Below are 15,181 nucleotides of genomic sequence, written 5' to 3'. Positions count from 1 at the left end.
ACACATTTGTCACTCCCAGAATTTTCTGTAGAGCATTGAAATTAAGCCACAGCTTGGCCCACAGCATCCACATTTCAATTCTATGAGAAGTGTAGGGGTTTTTCCCTATTTCTTTCCCCTGGCTGAAATAAAGCCTTCCCTCTTCCCAGTTAATGAAAAAGCCAAGCCCAAAGTGCCCTTGTTTGGGTCCTCCAGTTGGAGCCTAAATTTCAGCTGTTGCTGCATGTCAGCTGAAGTGGTGGTCCCCAATGACATCCCCATGTTGCTCCTCTAGATGCTCTCTGGGACTCTGCATTAGGGTTCTCATGTTTTACTGTTTTGACCCATGAACACACTCCCCACAGAAACAGCTCTGAGCAAAATGATGGGGTTTTTTAATTTATTATTATTTTTCATTCTTATTTTTTTCATTTTTAATTAAAATGACTTTTATTCTTTAGATTCTGGCTGCATATATGCCACTAGGCTAACATAAGTAACTCTGCAAATACATGCTTTACATACTGGATAACAAGAACTGAAACATCATATTATACATAGTTGGTGTCTAATTGATAAATATCAACTTACAAAGATTTATGACCCAAAGGAAAGACAAAGTATTTCAATGAGTCAACATAGGACTGTGACTAATTCTTTGAACATCAAAGAGGCTAAAGGCATAGGTCATCTTCCCCTCCAGCGATCTTTCCAGTCCAACAGACTATCCTCTTTCAGGCTGTTAAATACTTTCTAAAGCCTTCCTAGAGTCCAAGCTTCCAGATATTTATTCCTCCCTCTCGCTACACCATTCCAGCTATAGCTCCTCTTTGTGTTCGTGCAATCAATTTCCTCTAAGTCAAAAGCTTTGTGTACTCTTGTTCCCCGTAAAACAAATGTGTATCTAGATCCTACCAGAAATGGGTTTCTTAGGAATTTGGTTTTCTTTTATAATAACCTAAGAGGTAATCTGGTTTTGTATTTTAAAAGTATTACTTTTTCTTATTTCCTTAAGCTTTTAGAAATTTCCCTTTTAGTTCTTCTTTCTGAGATTAACCATCTTAAAACTATTCTCCCTTTTGAATTACAAGTAACCAAGATAAAACCTCCAGTCTTCAGTCTACTTCCACATATGGCTGCAACAAAATCAGACCAAATACTAAAGATCTGCGTTTGCTGTTTTTGTTTTTGTTTTTTTACCACACTGAAAGTTTGAAATTTTGTGAACCTTCTTGATAAAACATTCCAATTTCTTGCACCCTTTAATGAGGAAGCTCTCTTAAAAGACTAATTTGAAATTTTCAGTATTCAGTACAGGTCATTTCCTTCTTATTAACCATTAGTATTCAATATTATGGCACATACTTCTTACAGATTAATTTATATTTGCCATATTAAGACTCTGACTTTTTTGCTCCACCGCTTATTTTTTTTGTTTTTCCCCAACCCATACAAATAAGAGAGTGGACTATATATGAAATGGCTGAAGCTCTACTTCTATTATTAAATAGACAATGTCCCAAATTACTTTTTTTTTTTTCCAAACTGTCTCAATAGCATCAGCTAGTGATAGAAACTCCAGAGAGAATGGGACCAAAACCCACAATGAGCCCCATGGACTCTGACAGCAAAGAGAAAAAAGAGAACACGAAAATCCCCTCCTCACCCGGGGCCCCTTTTGTGTCGTTCCTGCCAACGCAGCAGCCCTCCTGCTATATAGACCCGCGCGCCCGCCCCACCGTACTGAACTCGCATCCCCGCATCCAGCAGCCATGGGGAAGGTGAGCCCCGCGCCGGCGGGAGGGGCCCGCAGCCGGGCTGGAGGCCAGGCCTCTGAGCCCTGTCCTTCCCTTCCTTGCAGATCACCTTCTACGAGGACCGAAGCTTCCAGGGCCGCCACTATGAGTGCAGCAGCGACCACTCCAACCTGCAGCCTTACTTGGGCCGCTGCAACTCAGTGCGCGTGGACAGCGGCTGCTGGATGATCTATGAGCAGCCCAACTACCTGGGCTGCCAGTACTTCCTGCGGCGCGGCGACTACCCCGACTACCAGCAGTGGATGGGCCTCAGCGACTCCGTCCGCTCCTGCCGCCTCATCCCCCACGTGAGTCCGGTTCCATATCATTCAGGTTCACTTTGGACCCAGAATGGATAGTTTCAAGCAAAGGTTAAACATTTGGAGTAGTGATTATTTAGAATAATTGAGAGTTTGGGGAAAAGGTAAGCTATGGTATATTAGTTCAATATAATTTGCCTTGAACAGAAGTAAAGTGTTGCCCAGGTACCAGTTAATCAACAAATATTTATTGAGTAAGAATGTATCCGCTGCCCCGGGCATGTATAAAATAGAGGTCCTGACCTGGAATCATTTACAATGAAGTTGTAGAAAAACCACTAATATCCAGCAGAAAAATAATTAGGTGCTAGTTAGTTTCTGAGCCGACAGGAGTTGAAAAGGAAAATTTTACAAGGGTTCATTCTTGTAAGACTCTTTCCCTTTTTGCCTCACAATTGCATGTTTTGGTTTTCCCCACCTGTACAAATAAAAATACCTTTTCTCAGTAGAGAGCAATGCAGAGATTTTATACACAGGCTACATATAATTCATACGTATCTTAAAACACTAAGGTTTTTTAAAAATTAGTCCTTGGGCTTACTCATTTTTCTTTCCCATTTTTCCTCATTCTATTCATAAAATTACTAAATGAAAATCAAGTATGTAACTGAGAGACTTCAGATGTTTCACTTTGCTTTCCACAGACACAAAAGCATCTAAGCCCTTGGTGATTTTTCCAAGATTTATTTTAAACTCAGTGTAGAGTAATTCATTTCATAAACTGACTTTATTGTTCAAAGACACATGCTTGAAAATTTAAAATAATTCTTCAAAATGGCAAAAATAGTAATAAGCTGTTGAAGATTTGGGTTTCTCTATGGTACAGTGTCCTGAGCGTGGTTAACAGTTCATCCTGGGAAATATTTGAATATATTAAAGAGTGAGATTTCCTTCTTAATTTTTAGTCACACTTTATGATCTTGGAAAGGTACTGAATCTCCACCTTTGAAAATGAAGAGTATACAAAGATTCAGAAATAATTCATTTCTACCATATATTTGAAAATGGCTTGAGCTGGTCCTCACCAAACTGAATGGCATGAATGTGTTGGAATCATTTCATGGTTTGCTTTTCTCCTCTTTCCACCTCCGGATGGGCCAGGCTGGCTCTCACAGGATCAGACTTTATGAGAGGGAAGATTACAGAGGCCAGATGATAGAGATCACTGAGGACTGCTCCTCTCTTCAGGACCGCTTCCACTTCAATGAGATTTACTCTCTCAATGTGCTGGAGGGCTCCTGGGTCCTCTATGAGTTGCCCAGCTACCGGGGAAGGCAGTATCTGCTGAGGCCAGGGGACTACAGGCGCTACCATGACTGGGGGGCTATGAATGCTAAAGTGGGCTCCTTGAGGAGAGTCATAGATTTCTACTGAAATAAGTGCATCACTTCTCAACCTGGAAAGTAATAAAATATCTTCTGTTTTCCTGGCAATGGTTTGCTTGTGTTTTTCCTTTTGTCCTACATTTATTATTTTATTTATACACTCACACACACACATACACACAAGATGCACGTGGAAATCAAGGTGTATGATCTACGGGTAACAAAGAAAATTCTCACAATAGAACTATGCCTTCAAATGAAGCAGAGCTTTACAGTTTACAAAACACTTCATAATACATGATCTTATTTGATTCTCTGGCCTTTAAACACATTGCTGCTTCAAACCAGATAGTGAGATATCTCTTCAGTTTTTCTTTGAGGAGTGAGGATCTGAAAGCTGAGGTTCAGAGATAGTGTGACCCACTTCTTAAATCAGGGATTCTGAAGCTGGCTACAATGGGCTTCAGAAGATTTTTAAATTCCCTAAATTGTATGCAAAATTGAGTTCACAAATCTCTGGCAGGCAGACTTTTTTTTTTTCTCCTTTCATTATTTTGCCTTTTTTTTTTTCTTTCACGCTTGATTTTGATGCTGAACTGATCTCAGGACACTCTCTGGACATTGAAACATTAAGTGGAGGAATGCTGATGGGGAGAGAGGAGATGGTTCTGGAAAAATTTTTGCCTTCCTAATGAAAGGGAGCAGCTGCCCTGGTGCCACAATTCCCTCTTATTTCAGACATTTTACACTCAAGAGCTGACAAGTATGAGGGAAATGTCACAGTTTCAGAAATGCTGGCCTTGATATGGTCAAGCCTCTGAACCAATGTTTATTAGTCAGGGCTCTCCAGAGAAACAGAACCCATAGGATCTATATAGATATAGATGGGGAGATTTATTATAGGAATCGGCTCATGTGATTATAGAAATTGAGAAGTCCCATTATCTGCAAGCTAGAGAATCTGGAAAGCTGGTGGAATAATTCAGTCTGAGTCCAGAGGCCTGAGAACCAGGAGTGCTGATGTCTGAGGGCAGAAGGAAGAGGGAGTTCATCCTTCCTTCTCCTTTTTGTTCTATTCAGTCCCTCAACAGATTGGATGGTCTTCTCTACTCAGTACACTGATCCAAATCCTAATCTCTCCCGGAAATACCCTCACAGACACACCTAGAAATAATGTTTTACCAGCTATCTGGGCATCCCTTAGCCCAGTCAAGTTGACATAAAATTAACTATCACACAATGCCAGCAACCCTTTACCTTGAGACTTCTTATAATGGGAGTAAAATAAACCCACATTTGATTATGGCACCACCATTGGGTGTTCTTTTATTTGTAGTTCAATACACATTTCTAGCTGACACAGAGTATAAGTAACTTTTTCGGAGGTGACTGTTTAGAACTTTATTCAGAGTCTCAAAGAAATTCCTAATGGAAAATCCCCCCCGCCAAGAAGAAGAAGAAGGGAGGGAGGGAGGAAAGCAAGTCACTATAGCACAATGAAGTAATATGGTGTTTAACATATTACAGACCTGGAGATCGTCAAACCTAGATCACTCATTTTATGTAAGGCAAACTAAGGTTCAGTTCTAATTTCAAACAGTTAATAATAGAAGAGAAGTGGCATCAGAATTCAGAACTCACAGCTCAGAAAATCAATGCTTTTCCATTGTGGAATCAGGAAGATGCCTGTCAAAATAACGACAGCACCAGCTTACAGATTCTTACCATGAGGTAAGCAACTAACCAACCAGGAACTGAATTAAATATATAGGATAATCCAAAGCTGCATTCTCTGTCTATATAAATGCACACATGATACACACACAGTTATATATATTTATATAACTGTATACATATACTCTCCATATGTGTGTATATCTGTGTGTGTTAGTATATTGCCTGTGTAAGGTTATAGGGAAGTATAACACTATATTCACTTACATTAGTTCTTCAACTGCTTGTTTTCTTACTTGCACTCTCATTGCTACAATCTTAGAAAGGAGTGGTGACGACGTTTGTACTCAAAGACTGATCTGATCAAGTCATTTCCCTGATTAAAAACCTTTCATATTACTCCACTGCCCACAGGGGCAAATTCTACCTTTTTCAAGAAACTGGCACCATCTCCACTGTACATTCCTGCCTCCTTTATCAAAGATAAGGTGACCATATGTCCGTGGGTTTATCTCTGGGCTTTCTATCCTGTTCCATTGATCTATCTTTTTGTTTTTTGTTCTAGTACCATACTATCTTGATTACTGTAGCTTTGTAGTATAAAGTCAGAGGGCCTGATTCCTCCAGCTCCGTTTTTCTTTCTCAAGATTGCTTTGGCTATTCGGGGTCTTCTGTGTTTCCATACAAATTGTGAAATTTTTTGCTCTAGTTCTGTGAAAAATGCCAGTGGTAGTTTCATAGGGATTGCATTGAATCTGTAGATTGCTTTGGGTAGTAGAGTCATTTTCACAATGTTGATTCTTCCAATCCAAGAACATGGTACATCTCTCCATCTATTTGTATCATCTTTAATTTCTTTCATCAGTGTCTTATAATTTTCTGCATACAGGTCTTTTGTCTCCTTAGGTAGGTTTATTCCTAGATATTTTATTCTTTTTGTTGCAATGGTAAATGGGAGTGTTTCCTTGATTTCACTTTCAAATTTTTCATCATTAGTATATAGGAATGCCAGAGATTTCTGTGCATTAATTTTGTATCCTGCTACTTTACCAAATTCATTGATTAGCTCTAGTAGTTTTCTGGTAGCATCTTTAGGATTCTCTATGTATAGTATCATGTCATCTGCAAACAGTGGCAGCTTTACTTCTTCTTTTCCGATTTGGATTCCTTTTATTTCCTTTTCTTCTCTGATTACTGTGGCTAAAACTTCCAAAACTGTGTTGAATAAGAGTGGTGAGAGTGGGCAACCTTGTCTTGTTCCTGATCTTAGTGGAAATGGTTTCAGTTTTTCACCATTGAAGATGATGCTGGCTGTGGGTTTGTCATATATGGCCTTTATTATGTTGAGCAAAGTTCCCTCTATGCCTACTTTCTGCAGGATTTTTATCATAAATGGGTGTTGAATTTTGTCGAAAGCTTTCTCTGCATCTATTGAGATGATCATATGGTTTTTCTCCTTCAATTTGTTAATATGGTGTATCACGTTGATTGATTTGCGTATATTGAAGAATCCTTGCATTCCTGGAATAAACCCCACTTGATCATGGTGTATGATCCTTTTAATGTGCTGTTGGATTCTGTTTGCTAGTATTTTGTTGAGGATTTTTGCATCTATGTTCATCAGTGATATTGGCCTGTAGTTTTCTTTCTTTGTGACATCCTTGTCTGGTTTTGGTATCAAGGTGATGGTGGTCTCGTAGAATGAGTTTGGGAGTGTTCCCCCCTCTGCTATATTTTGGAAGAGTTTGAGAAGGATAGGTGTTAGCTCTTCTCTAAATGCTTGATAGAATTCACCTGTGAAGCCATCTGGTCCTGGGCTTTTCTTTGTTGGAAGATTTTTGATCACAGTTTCAATTTCAGTGCTTGTGATTGGTCTGTTCATATTTTCTATTTCTTCCTGATTCAGTCTTGGCAGGTTGTGCATTTCTAAGAATTTGTCCATTTCTTCCAGGTTGTCCATTTTATTGGCATAGAGTTGCTTATAGTAATCTCTCATAATCTTTTGTATTTCTGCAGTGTCCGTTGTTACTTCTCCTTTTTCATTTCTAATTCTATTGATTTGAGTCTTCTCCCTTTTTTTCTTGATGAGTCTGGCTAATGGTTTATCAATTTTGTTTATCTTCTCAAAGAACCAGCTTTTAGTTTTATTGATCTTTGCTATCGTTTCCTTCATTTCTTTTTCATTTATTTCTGATCTGATTTTTATGATTTCTTTCCTTCTGCTAACTTTGGGATGTTTTTGTTCTTCTTTCTCTAATTGCTTTAGGTGCAAGGTTAGGTTGTTTATTCGAGATGTTTCCTGTTTCTTAAGGTGGGATTGTATTGCTATAAACTTCCCTCTTAGAACTGCTTTTGCTGCATCCCATAGGTTTTGGGTCGTCGTGTCTCCATTGTCATTTGTTTCTAGGTATTTTTTAATTTCCTCTTTGATTTCTTCAGTGATCACTTCGTTATTAAGTAGTGTATTGTTTAGCCTCCATGTGTTTGTATTTTTTACAGCTCTTTTCCTGTAATTGATATCTAGTCTCATAGCATTGTGGTCGGAAAAGATACTTGATACAATTTCAATTTTCTTAAATTTACCAAGGCTTGATTTGTGACCCAAGATATGATCTATCCTGGAGAATGTTCCATGAGCACTTGAGAAAAATGTGTATTCTGTTGTTTTTGGATGGAATGTCCTATAAATATCAATTAAGTCCATCTTGTTTCATGTATCATTTAAAGCTTGTGTTTCCTTATTGATTTTCATTTTGGATGATCTGTCCATTGGTGAAAGTGGGGTGTTAAAGTCCCCTACTATGATTGTGTTACTGTCGATGTCTCCTTTTATGGCTGTTAGTATTTGCCTTATGTATTGAGGTGCTCCTATGTTGGGTGCATAAATATTTACAGTTGTTATATCTTCTTCTTGGATCGATCCCTTGATCATTATGTAGTGTCCTTCTTTGTCTCTTCTAGTAGTCTTTATTGTAAAGTCTATTTTGTCTGATATGAGAATTGCTACTCCAGCTTTCTTTTGGTTTCCATTTGCATGGAATATCTTTTTCCATCCCCTTACTTTCAGTCTGTATGTGTCTCTAGGTCTGAAGTGGGTCTCTTGTAGACAGCATATATATGGGTCTTTTTTTTGTATCCATTCAACCAATCTGTGTCTTTTGGTGGGAGCATTTAGTCCATTTACATTTAAGGTAATTATCGATATGTATGTTCCTATTCCCATTTTCTTAATTGTTTTGGGTTCGTTATTGTAGGTCTTTTCCTTCTGTTGTGTTTCTTGCCTAGAGAAGTTCCTTTGGCATTTGTTGTAAAGCTGGTTTGGTGGTGCTGAACTCTCTCAGCTTTTGCTTGTCTGTAAACGTTTTAATTTCTCCATCAAATCTGAATGAGATCCTTGCTGGGTAGAGTAATCTTGGTTGCAGGTTTTTCTCCTTCATCACTTTAATTATGTCCTGCCACTCCCTTCTGGCTTGTAGAGTTTCTGCTGAGAGATCAGCTGTTATCCTGATGGGGATTCCCTTGTGTGTTATTTGTTGTTTTTGCCTTGCTGCTTTTAATATGATTTCTTTGTGTTTACTTTTTGACAGTTTGATTAATATGTGTCTTGGCGTATTTCTCCTTGGATTTATTCTCTATGGGACTCTCTGTGCCTCCTGGACTTGATTAACTATTTCCTTTCCCATATTAGGGAAGTTTTCAACTATAATCTCTTCAAATATTTTCTCAGTCCCTTTCTTTTTCTCTTCTTCTTCTGGAACCCCTATAATTCGAATGTTGGTGCGTTTAATGTTGTCCCAGAGGTCTCTGAGACTGTCCTCTGTTCTTTTCACTCTTTTTTCTTTATTTTGCTCTGCAGCAGTTATTTCCACTATTTTATCTTCCACCTCACTTATCCGTTCTTCTGCCTCAGTTATTCTGCTATTGATCCCATCTAGAGTATTTTTTATTTCATGTATTGTGTTTTTAATCGATGCTTGATTCATCTTTAGTTCTTCTAGGTCCTTGTTAACTGTTTCTTGCATTTTGTCTATTCTATTTCCAAGATTTTGGATCTTGGAAATAGAATCTTGGATCATCTTTACCATCATTATTCTGAATTCTTTTTCAGGTAGACTGCCTATTACCTCTTCATTTGTTAGGTCTGGTGGGTTTTTATCTTGCTCCTTCTCCAGCTGTGTGTTTTTCTGTTTTCTCATTTTGCTTATGTTACTGTGTTTGGGGTCTCCTTTTTGCAGGCTGCAGGTTCGTAGTGCCCGTTGTTTTGGGTATCTGTCCCCAGTGGCTAAGGTTGGGTTAGTGGGTTGTGTAGGCTTCCTGGTGGAGGGGACTAGTGCCTGTGTTCTGGTGGATGAGGCTGGATCTTGTCTTTCTCGTGGGCAGGTCCATTTCTGGTGGTGTGTTTTGGGGTGTCTGCGGACTTTTTATGATTTTTGGCTACCTCTCTGCTAATGGGTGGCCTTGTGTTCCTGTCTTGCTAGTTGTTTGGCATAGGGTGTCCAGCACTGTAGCTTGCTGGTCGTTGAGTGAAGCTGGGTGCTGGTGTTGAGATGGAGATCTCTGGAAGATTTTCGCCGTTTGATATTATGTGGAGCTGGGAGGTCTCTTGTGGACCAGTGTCCTGAAGTTGGCTCTCCCACCTCAGAGGCACAGCACTGACTCCTGGCTCCTCAATTTGGGATGATTTGTTGTCTATTCATGTATTCCACAGATGCAGGGTACATCAAGTTGATTGTGGAGCTTTAATCCGCTGCTTCTGAGGCTGCTGGGAGAGGTTTCCCTTTCTCTTCTTTGTTCTCACAGCTCCTGGGTCTCAGCTTTGGATTTGGCCCCGCCTCTGCGTGTAGGTCCCCGGAGGGCGTCTGTTCTTCGCTCAGACAGGACAGGGTTAAAGGAGCAGCCTCTTCGGGGACTCTGGCTCACTCAGGCTGGGGGGGAGGGAGGGGCACGGAGTGCGGGGCGAGCCTGCAGCGGCAGAGTTCTGCGTGACGTTGCACCAGCCCGAGGCACGCCGTGCGTTCTCCCAGGGAAGCCGTCCCTGGATCCCGGGACCCCGGCAGTGGCGGGCTGCACAGGCTCCCGGAAGGGCAGTGTGGACAGTGACCTGCGCTCGCACACAGGCTTCTTGGCGGCGGCAGCAGCAGCCCCAGCGTCCCACGTCCGTCACTGGGCTCCGCGCTTTCAGTCGTGACTCGCGCCTGTCTGTGGAGCCCCTTTAAGCAGCGCTCTTAATCCCCTCTCCTCGCGCACCAGGAAACCAAGAGGGAAGAAAAAGTCTCTTGCCTCTTCGGCAGCTCCAGAGTTTTCCCGGACTCCCTGCCGGCTAGCTGTGGCACATTAGCCCCCTTCAGGCTGAGTTCTCGACGCCAGCCCCAGTCCTCTCCCTGCGCTCTGACCGAAGCCCGAGCCTCAGCTTCCAGCGCCGCCCGCCCCGACGGGCGAGCAGACAAGCCTCTCGGGCTGGTGAGTGCCGCTCGGCACCGATCCTCTGTGCGGTAATCTCTCCGCTTTGCCCTACCCAGGTATGTGGGGAGTTTCTTGCCTTTTGGGAGGTCTGGGGTCTTCTGCCAGCATTCAGTAGGTGTTCTGTAGGAGTTGTTCCACGTGTAGCTGCATTTCTGGTGTATCCGTGAGGAGGAAGGTGATCTCCGTGTCTTACTCTTCCGCCATCTTACCCAGAAGTCTCTGTACAGTGGAGAAAGGACAGTCTCTTCAATAAGTGGTGCTGGGAAAACTGGATAGGGACATGTAAAAGTATGAGATTAGATCACTCCCTAACACCATACACAAAAATAAGCTCAAAATGGATTAAAGACCTAAATGTAAGGCCAGAAACTATCAAACTCTTAGAGGAAAACATAGGCAGAACACTCTATGACATAAATCACAGCAAGATCCTTTTTGACCCACCTCCTAGAGAAATGGAAATAAAGACAAAAATAAACACATGGGACCTAATGAAACTTAAAAGCTTTTGCACAGCCAAGGAAACCATAAACAAGACCAAAAGACAACCCTCAGAATGGGAGAAAATATTTGCAAATGAAGCAACTGACAAAGGATTAATCTCCAAAATTTATAAGCAGCTCAGGCAGCTCAATAACAAAAAAACAAACAACCCAATCCAAAAATGGGCAGAAGACCTAAATAGACATTTCTCCACAGAAGATATACAGACTGCCAACAAACACATGAAAGGATGCTCAACATCTTTACTCATTAGAGAAATGCAAATCAAAACTACAATGAGATATCATCTCACACCAGTCAGAATGGCCATCATCAAAAAATCTAGAAACAATAAATGCTGGAGAGGGTGTGGAAAAAAGGGAACCCTCTTGCACTGCTGGTGGGAATGTGAATTGGTACAGCCACTATGGAAAACAGTATGGAGGTTCCTTAAAAAACTACAAATAGAACTACCATATGACCCAGCAATCCCACTACTGGGCATATACCCTGAGAAAACCATAATTCAAAAAGAGACATGTACCAAAATGTTCATTGCAGCTCTATTCACAATAGCCCGGAGCTGGAAACAACCTAAGTGTCCATCATCGGATGAATGGATAAAGAAGATGTGGCACATATATACAATGGAATATTACTCAGCCATAAAAAGAAACGAAACTGAGCTATTTGTAATGAGGTGGATAGACCTAGAGTCTGTCATACAGAGTGAAGTTAGTCAGAAAGAGAAAGACAAATACCGTATGCTAACACATATATACGGAATTTAAAAAAAAAATGTCATGAAGAACCTAGGGGCAAAACGGGAATGAAGACGCAGACCTACTTGAGAATGGACTTGAGGATATGGGGAGGGGGAAGGGTGGGCTGTGACAAGGCGAAAGAGAGGCATGGACGTGTATACACTACCAAACGTCAGGTAGATAGATAGTGGGAAGCAGCCGCAGAGCACAGGGAGATCAGCTCGGTGCTTTGTGACCGCCTGGAGGGGTGGGATGGGGAGGGTGGGAGGGAGGGAGATGCATGAGGGAAGGGATGTGGGAACAGATGTATATGTATGACTGATTCACTTTGTTATAAAGCAGAAACTAATTAAAAAAATAAATAAATAAACTTAAAAAAAAATGGATAAAAAAAAAAAAAAAAAAAAAAAAAAAAAAAAAGCTTTTGCACAGCCAAGGAAACCATAAACAAGACCAAAAGACAACCCTCAGAATGGGAGAAAATATTTGCAAATGAAGCAACTGACAAAGGATTAATCTCCAAAATTTATAAGCAGCTCAGGCAGCTCAATAACAAAAAAACAAACAACCCAATCCAAAAATGGGCAGAAGACCTAAATAGACATTTCTCCACAGAAGATATACAGACTGCCAACAAACACATGAAAGGATGCTCAACATCTTTACTCATTAGAGAAATGCAAATCAAAACTACAATGAGATATCATCTCACACCAGTCAGAATGGCCATCATCAAAAAATCTAGAAACAATAAATGCTGGAGAGGGTGTGGAAAAAAGGGAACCCTCTTGCACTGCTGGTGGGAATGTGAATTGGTACAGCCACTATGGAAAACAGTATGGAGGTTCCTTAAAAAACTACAAATAGAACTACCATATGACCCAGCAATCCCACTACTGGGCATATACCCTGAGAAAACCATAATTCAAAAAGAGACATGTACCAAAATGTTCATAGCAGCCCTATTTACAATAGCCCAGAGATGGAAACAACCTAAGTGTCCATCATCGGATGAATGGGTAAAGAAGATGTGGCACATATATACAATGGAATATTACTCAGCCATAAAAAGAAATGAAATTGAGCTATTTGTAATGAGGTGGATGGACCTAGAGTCTGTCATACAGAGTGAAGTAAGTCAGAAAGAGAAAGACAAATACTGTATGCTGACACATATATATGGAATTTAAGAAAAAAAAATGTCATGAAGAACATAGGGGTAAGACAGGAATAAAGACACAGACCTACTAGAGAATGGACTTGAGGATATGGGGAGGGGGAAGGGTAAGCTGTGACAAAGTGAAAGAGCGGCATGGACATATATACACTACCAAACGTAAGGTAGATAGCTAGTGGGAAGCAGCCGCATAGCACAGGGAGATCAGCTCGGTGCTTTGTGACCGCCTGGAGGGGTGGGATAGGGAGGGTGGGAGGGAGACGCAAAAGGGAGGGGATATGGGAACACATGTATATGTATAACTGATTTAATTTGTTATAAAGCAAAAAATTAAAAAAAATAAAAAAAAAGAAACTGGCCCCAGCCTATCTACTTCCTCTCTTATTACCTGACCCCAGTTGTCCTTTACTCCATCTCGTCCAAGTCATCCAATCACGTTAAGCATTCTCGCACCACTCTGAGTTTGCTCACATCTTTTCCTCACCCGGATTACTTTTCCCCACCTTCTACCCAGTAAGCTGCTCATCTCCAAAGCTTGATCAGAGTTCACCCCAATCCCTTGGCCAAAAATGGTTCTGAATTAGTTAGCATATATTAGACTGAAAGTAGCCAAAACACCATAGCAATGGATAAACAATGTGGAAATCTATTAGCTCACATGATAGAAATCCTAGGGTAGCACGGAATTTAGGAATGGTTAGTTCAGCAGCTCAACAATAAAGTCAGGGCCCCAAGTTTTGTCCATCTCCCACCATACCATCAACCTGAAGTTGGTGTCCCTGGAAACCATAGATGCTAGCTGCAAGCAGAGCAATACACAAGGAAGGTTGGGTGAAGGAAATCAACCAAAAAGCTTTGCCTACAGCACAACTGTGCCCAGAGCACTAATTCCCAGGATTAAAGAGGACCTTGAAATATTATCAGTTCTTGAATGTAAGCTTTGGTGGTGTAAGTTAGTCAGAATGGAATGAATAAAGGGAGAAAGAGGAAGAAAGCCCAAGAAGGGAAATGTAAAAAAATTTTAAGACATTAATTATATTAATTATTCCCTTCTTATAATATAAAGTAAGAGGACTATAAGTAAGTTAAAATAAACTCCGTTTTAAATGCTTTCTAATTCCCTTTCAACCACTAGGAGTTATCCGATTTTAATGTTTTCTTACAACCACAGTAGATTTTGTGTGTGTGTGTGCTGCACTGTGTGGCTTGTGAGATCTTAGTTCCCCAACCAGGGATTGAACCTGGGCTCTTGGCAGTGAGAGCATGGAGTCCTAACCCACAGTAGCATTATTGAAATCAAGAAATTAATGTTGAAAAAATTCATATTGATTCCCTTTTTTTCTTGTTGCTCATGGAAGATGCTTTAAATTGTAGTAAAATATATATAATAGAAAATTTACCATTATTACCATTTTAAGTGTACAATTCAGTGGCATAAAGCACATTCACATCATTGTGCAACCACCAGCACTATTCATCTTCAGAAATTTTTCATCATCCCAAACTGAAACTCTGTACTCATTAAACAATAACTCCCCATTCCCACCTTCCCCCAACCCCTGGTAACCACCCTTCTACTTTATTTCTTCATAAACCTGGCTATTCCAGGTATCTCAAATGCATTGAATCATATAATATTTGTCCTGTGTCTGGCTCATTTCACTTAGCATAGTGTTTTCAAGGTTTGTTCACGTTGTGGCATTTATCAAAATTTCATTCCTTTTTAATGCTGACTAATATTCCATTCTATGCATATACCACATTTTGTGTACCCAACCATTCCTAAATGGGCATTTGAATTATTTCTTCCTTTTGGGTATAATAAAGAATGCTGCTATGATCATTGGGGTACAAAGAGCTGTTCAAGTCCCTGCTTCCAATTCTTTCGGATATATGCCTAGAATTGGAATTGCTAAGTCATATGGTAATTTGATGTTTAATTTTTAAGGAACTACCATACAGTCTTCCACAGTGGCTGTATCATTTTACATGCCCATCAGCAATGCACAAGCTTTCCAATTTCTCCACATCCTCTCTAAGACTTGTTGTTCTCTGTTTTGATTTTGCTTTTTATACTAGCCATCCTAATGGGTGTGGAGTAGTATCTCATTGTAGTTTTGATTGCATATCCCTAATGATTAGTGATGTTGAGCAGCTTTCCACGTGCTTATTGGCCATTGTATTATTTTCTTTGGAGAAG

At 40.4% G+C, this 15,181-nt stretch overlaps 1 protein-coding gene across 1 annotated transcript; it reads left to right on the top strand.

Annotated features, from left to right (window-relative positions):
* Positions 1 to 1,960: 1,960 nt before the first annotated feature.
* On the top strand, positions 1,961 to 3,469 carry LOC308621526 (gamma-crystallin D; the record flags this gene model as incomplete). Its single annotated transcript, XM_081242152.1, has 2 exons — positions 1,961 to 2,083; positions 3,197 to 3,469. 2 exons carry the CDS (start codon positions 1,961 to 1,963, stop codon positions 3,467 to 3,469), a joined length of 396 nt encoding a protein of 131 aa, XP_081098278.1.
* Positions 3,470 to 15,181: the final 11,712 nt, after the last annotated feature.

Source organism: Mesoplodon bidens (assembly GCF_964165515.1).
Source record: "Mesoplodon bidens genome assembly, chromosome: 8".
Taxonomy (NCBI): domain Eukaryota; kingdom Metazoa; phylum Chordata; class Mammalia; order Artiodactyla; family Ziphiidae; genus Mesoplodon; species Mesoplodon bidens.
The sequence above is the reverse complement of the archived record's forward strand: the minus strand, read 5'-3'. Positions and strand labels throughout refer to the sequence as shown.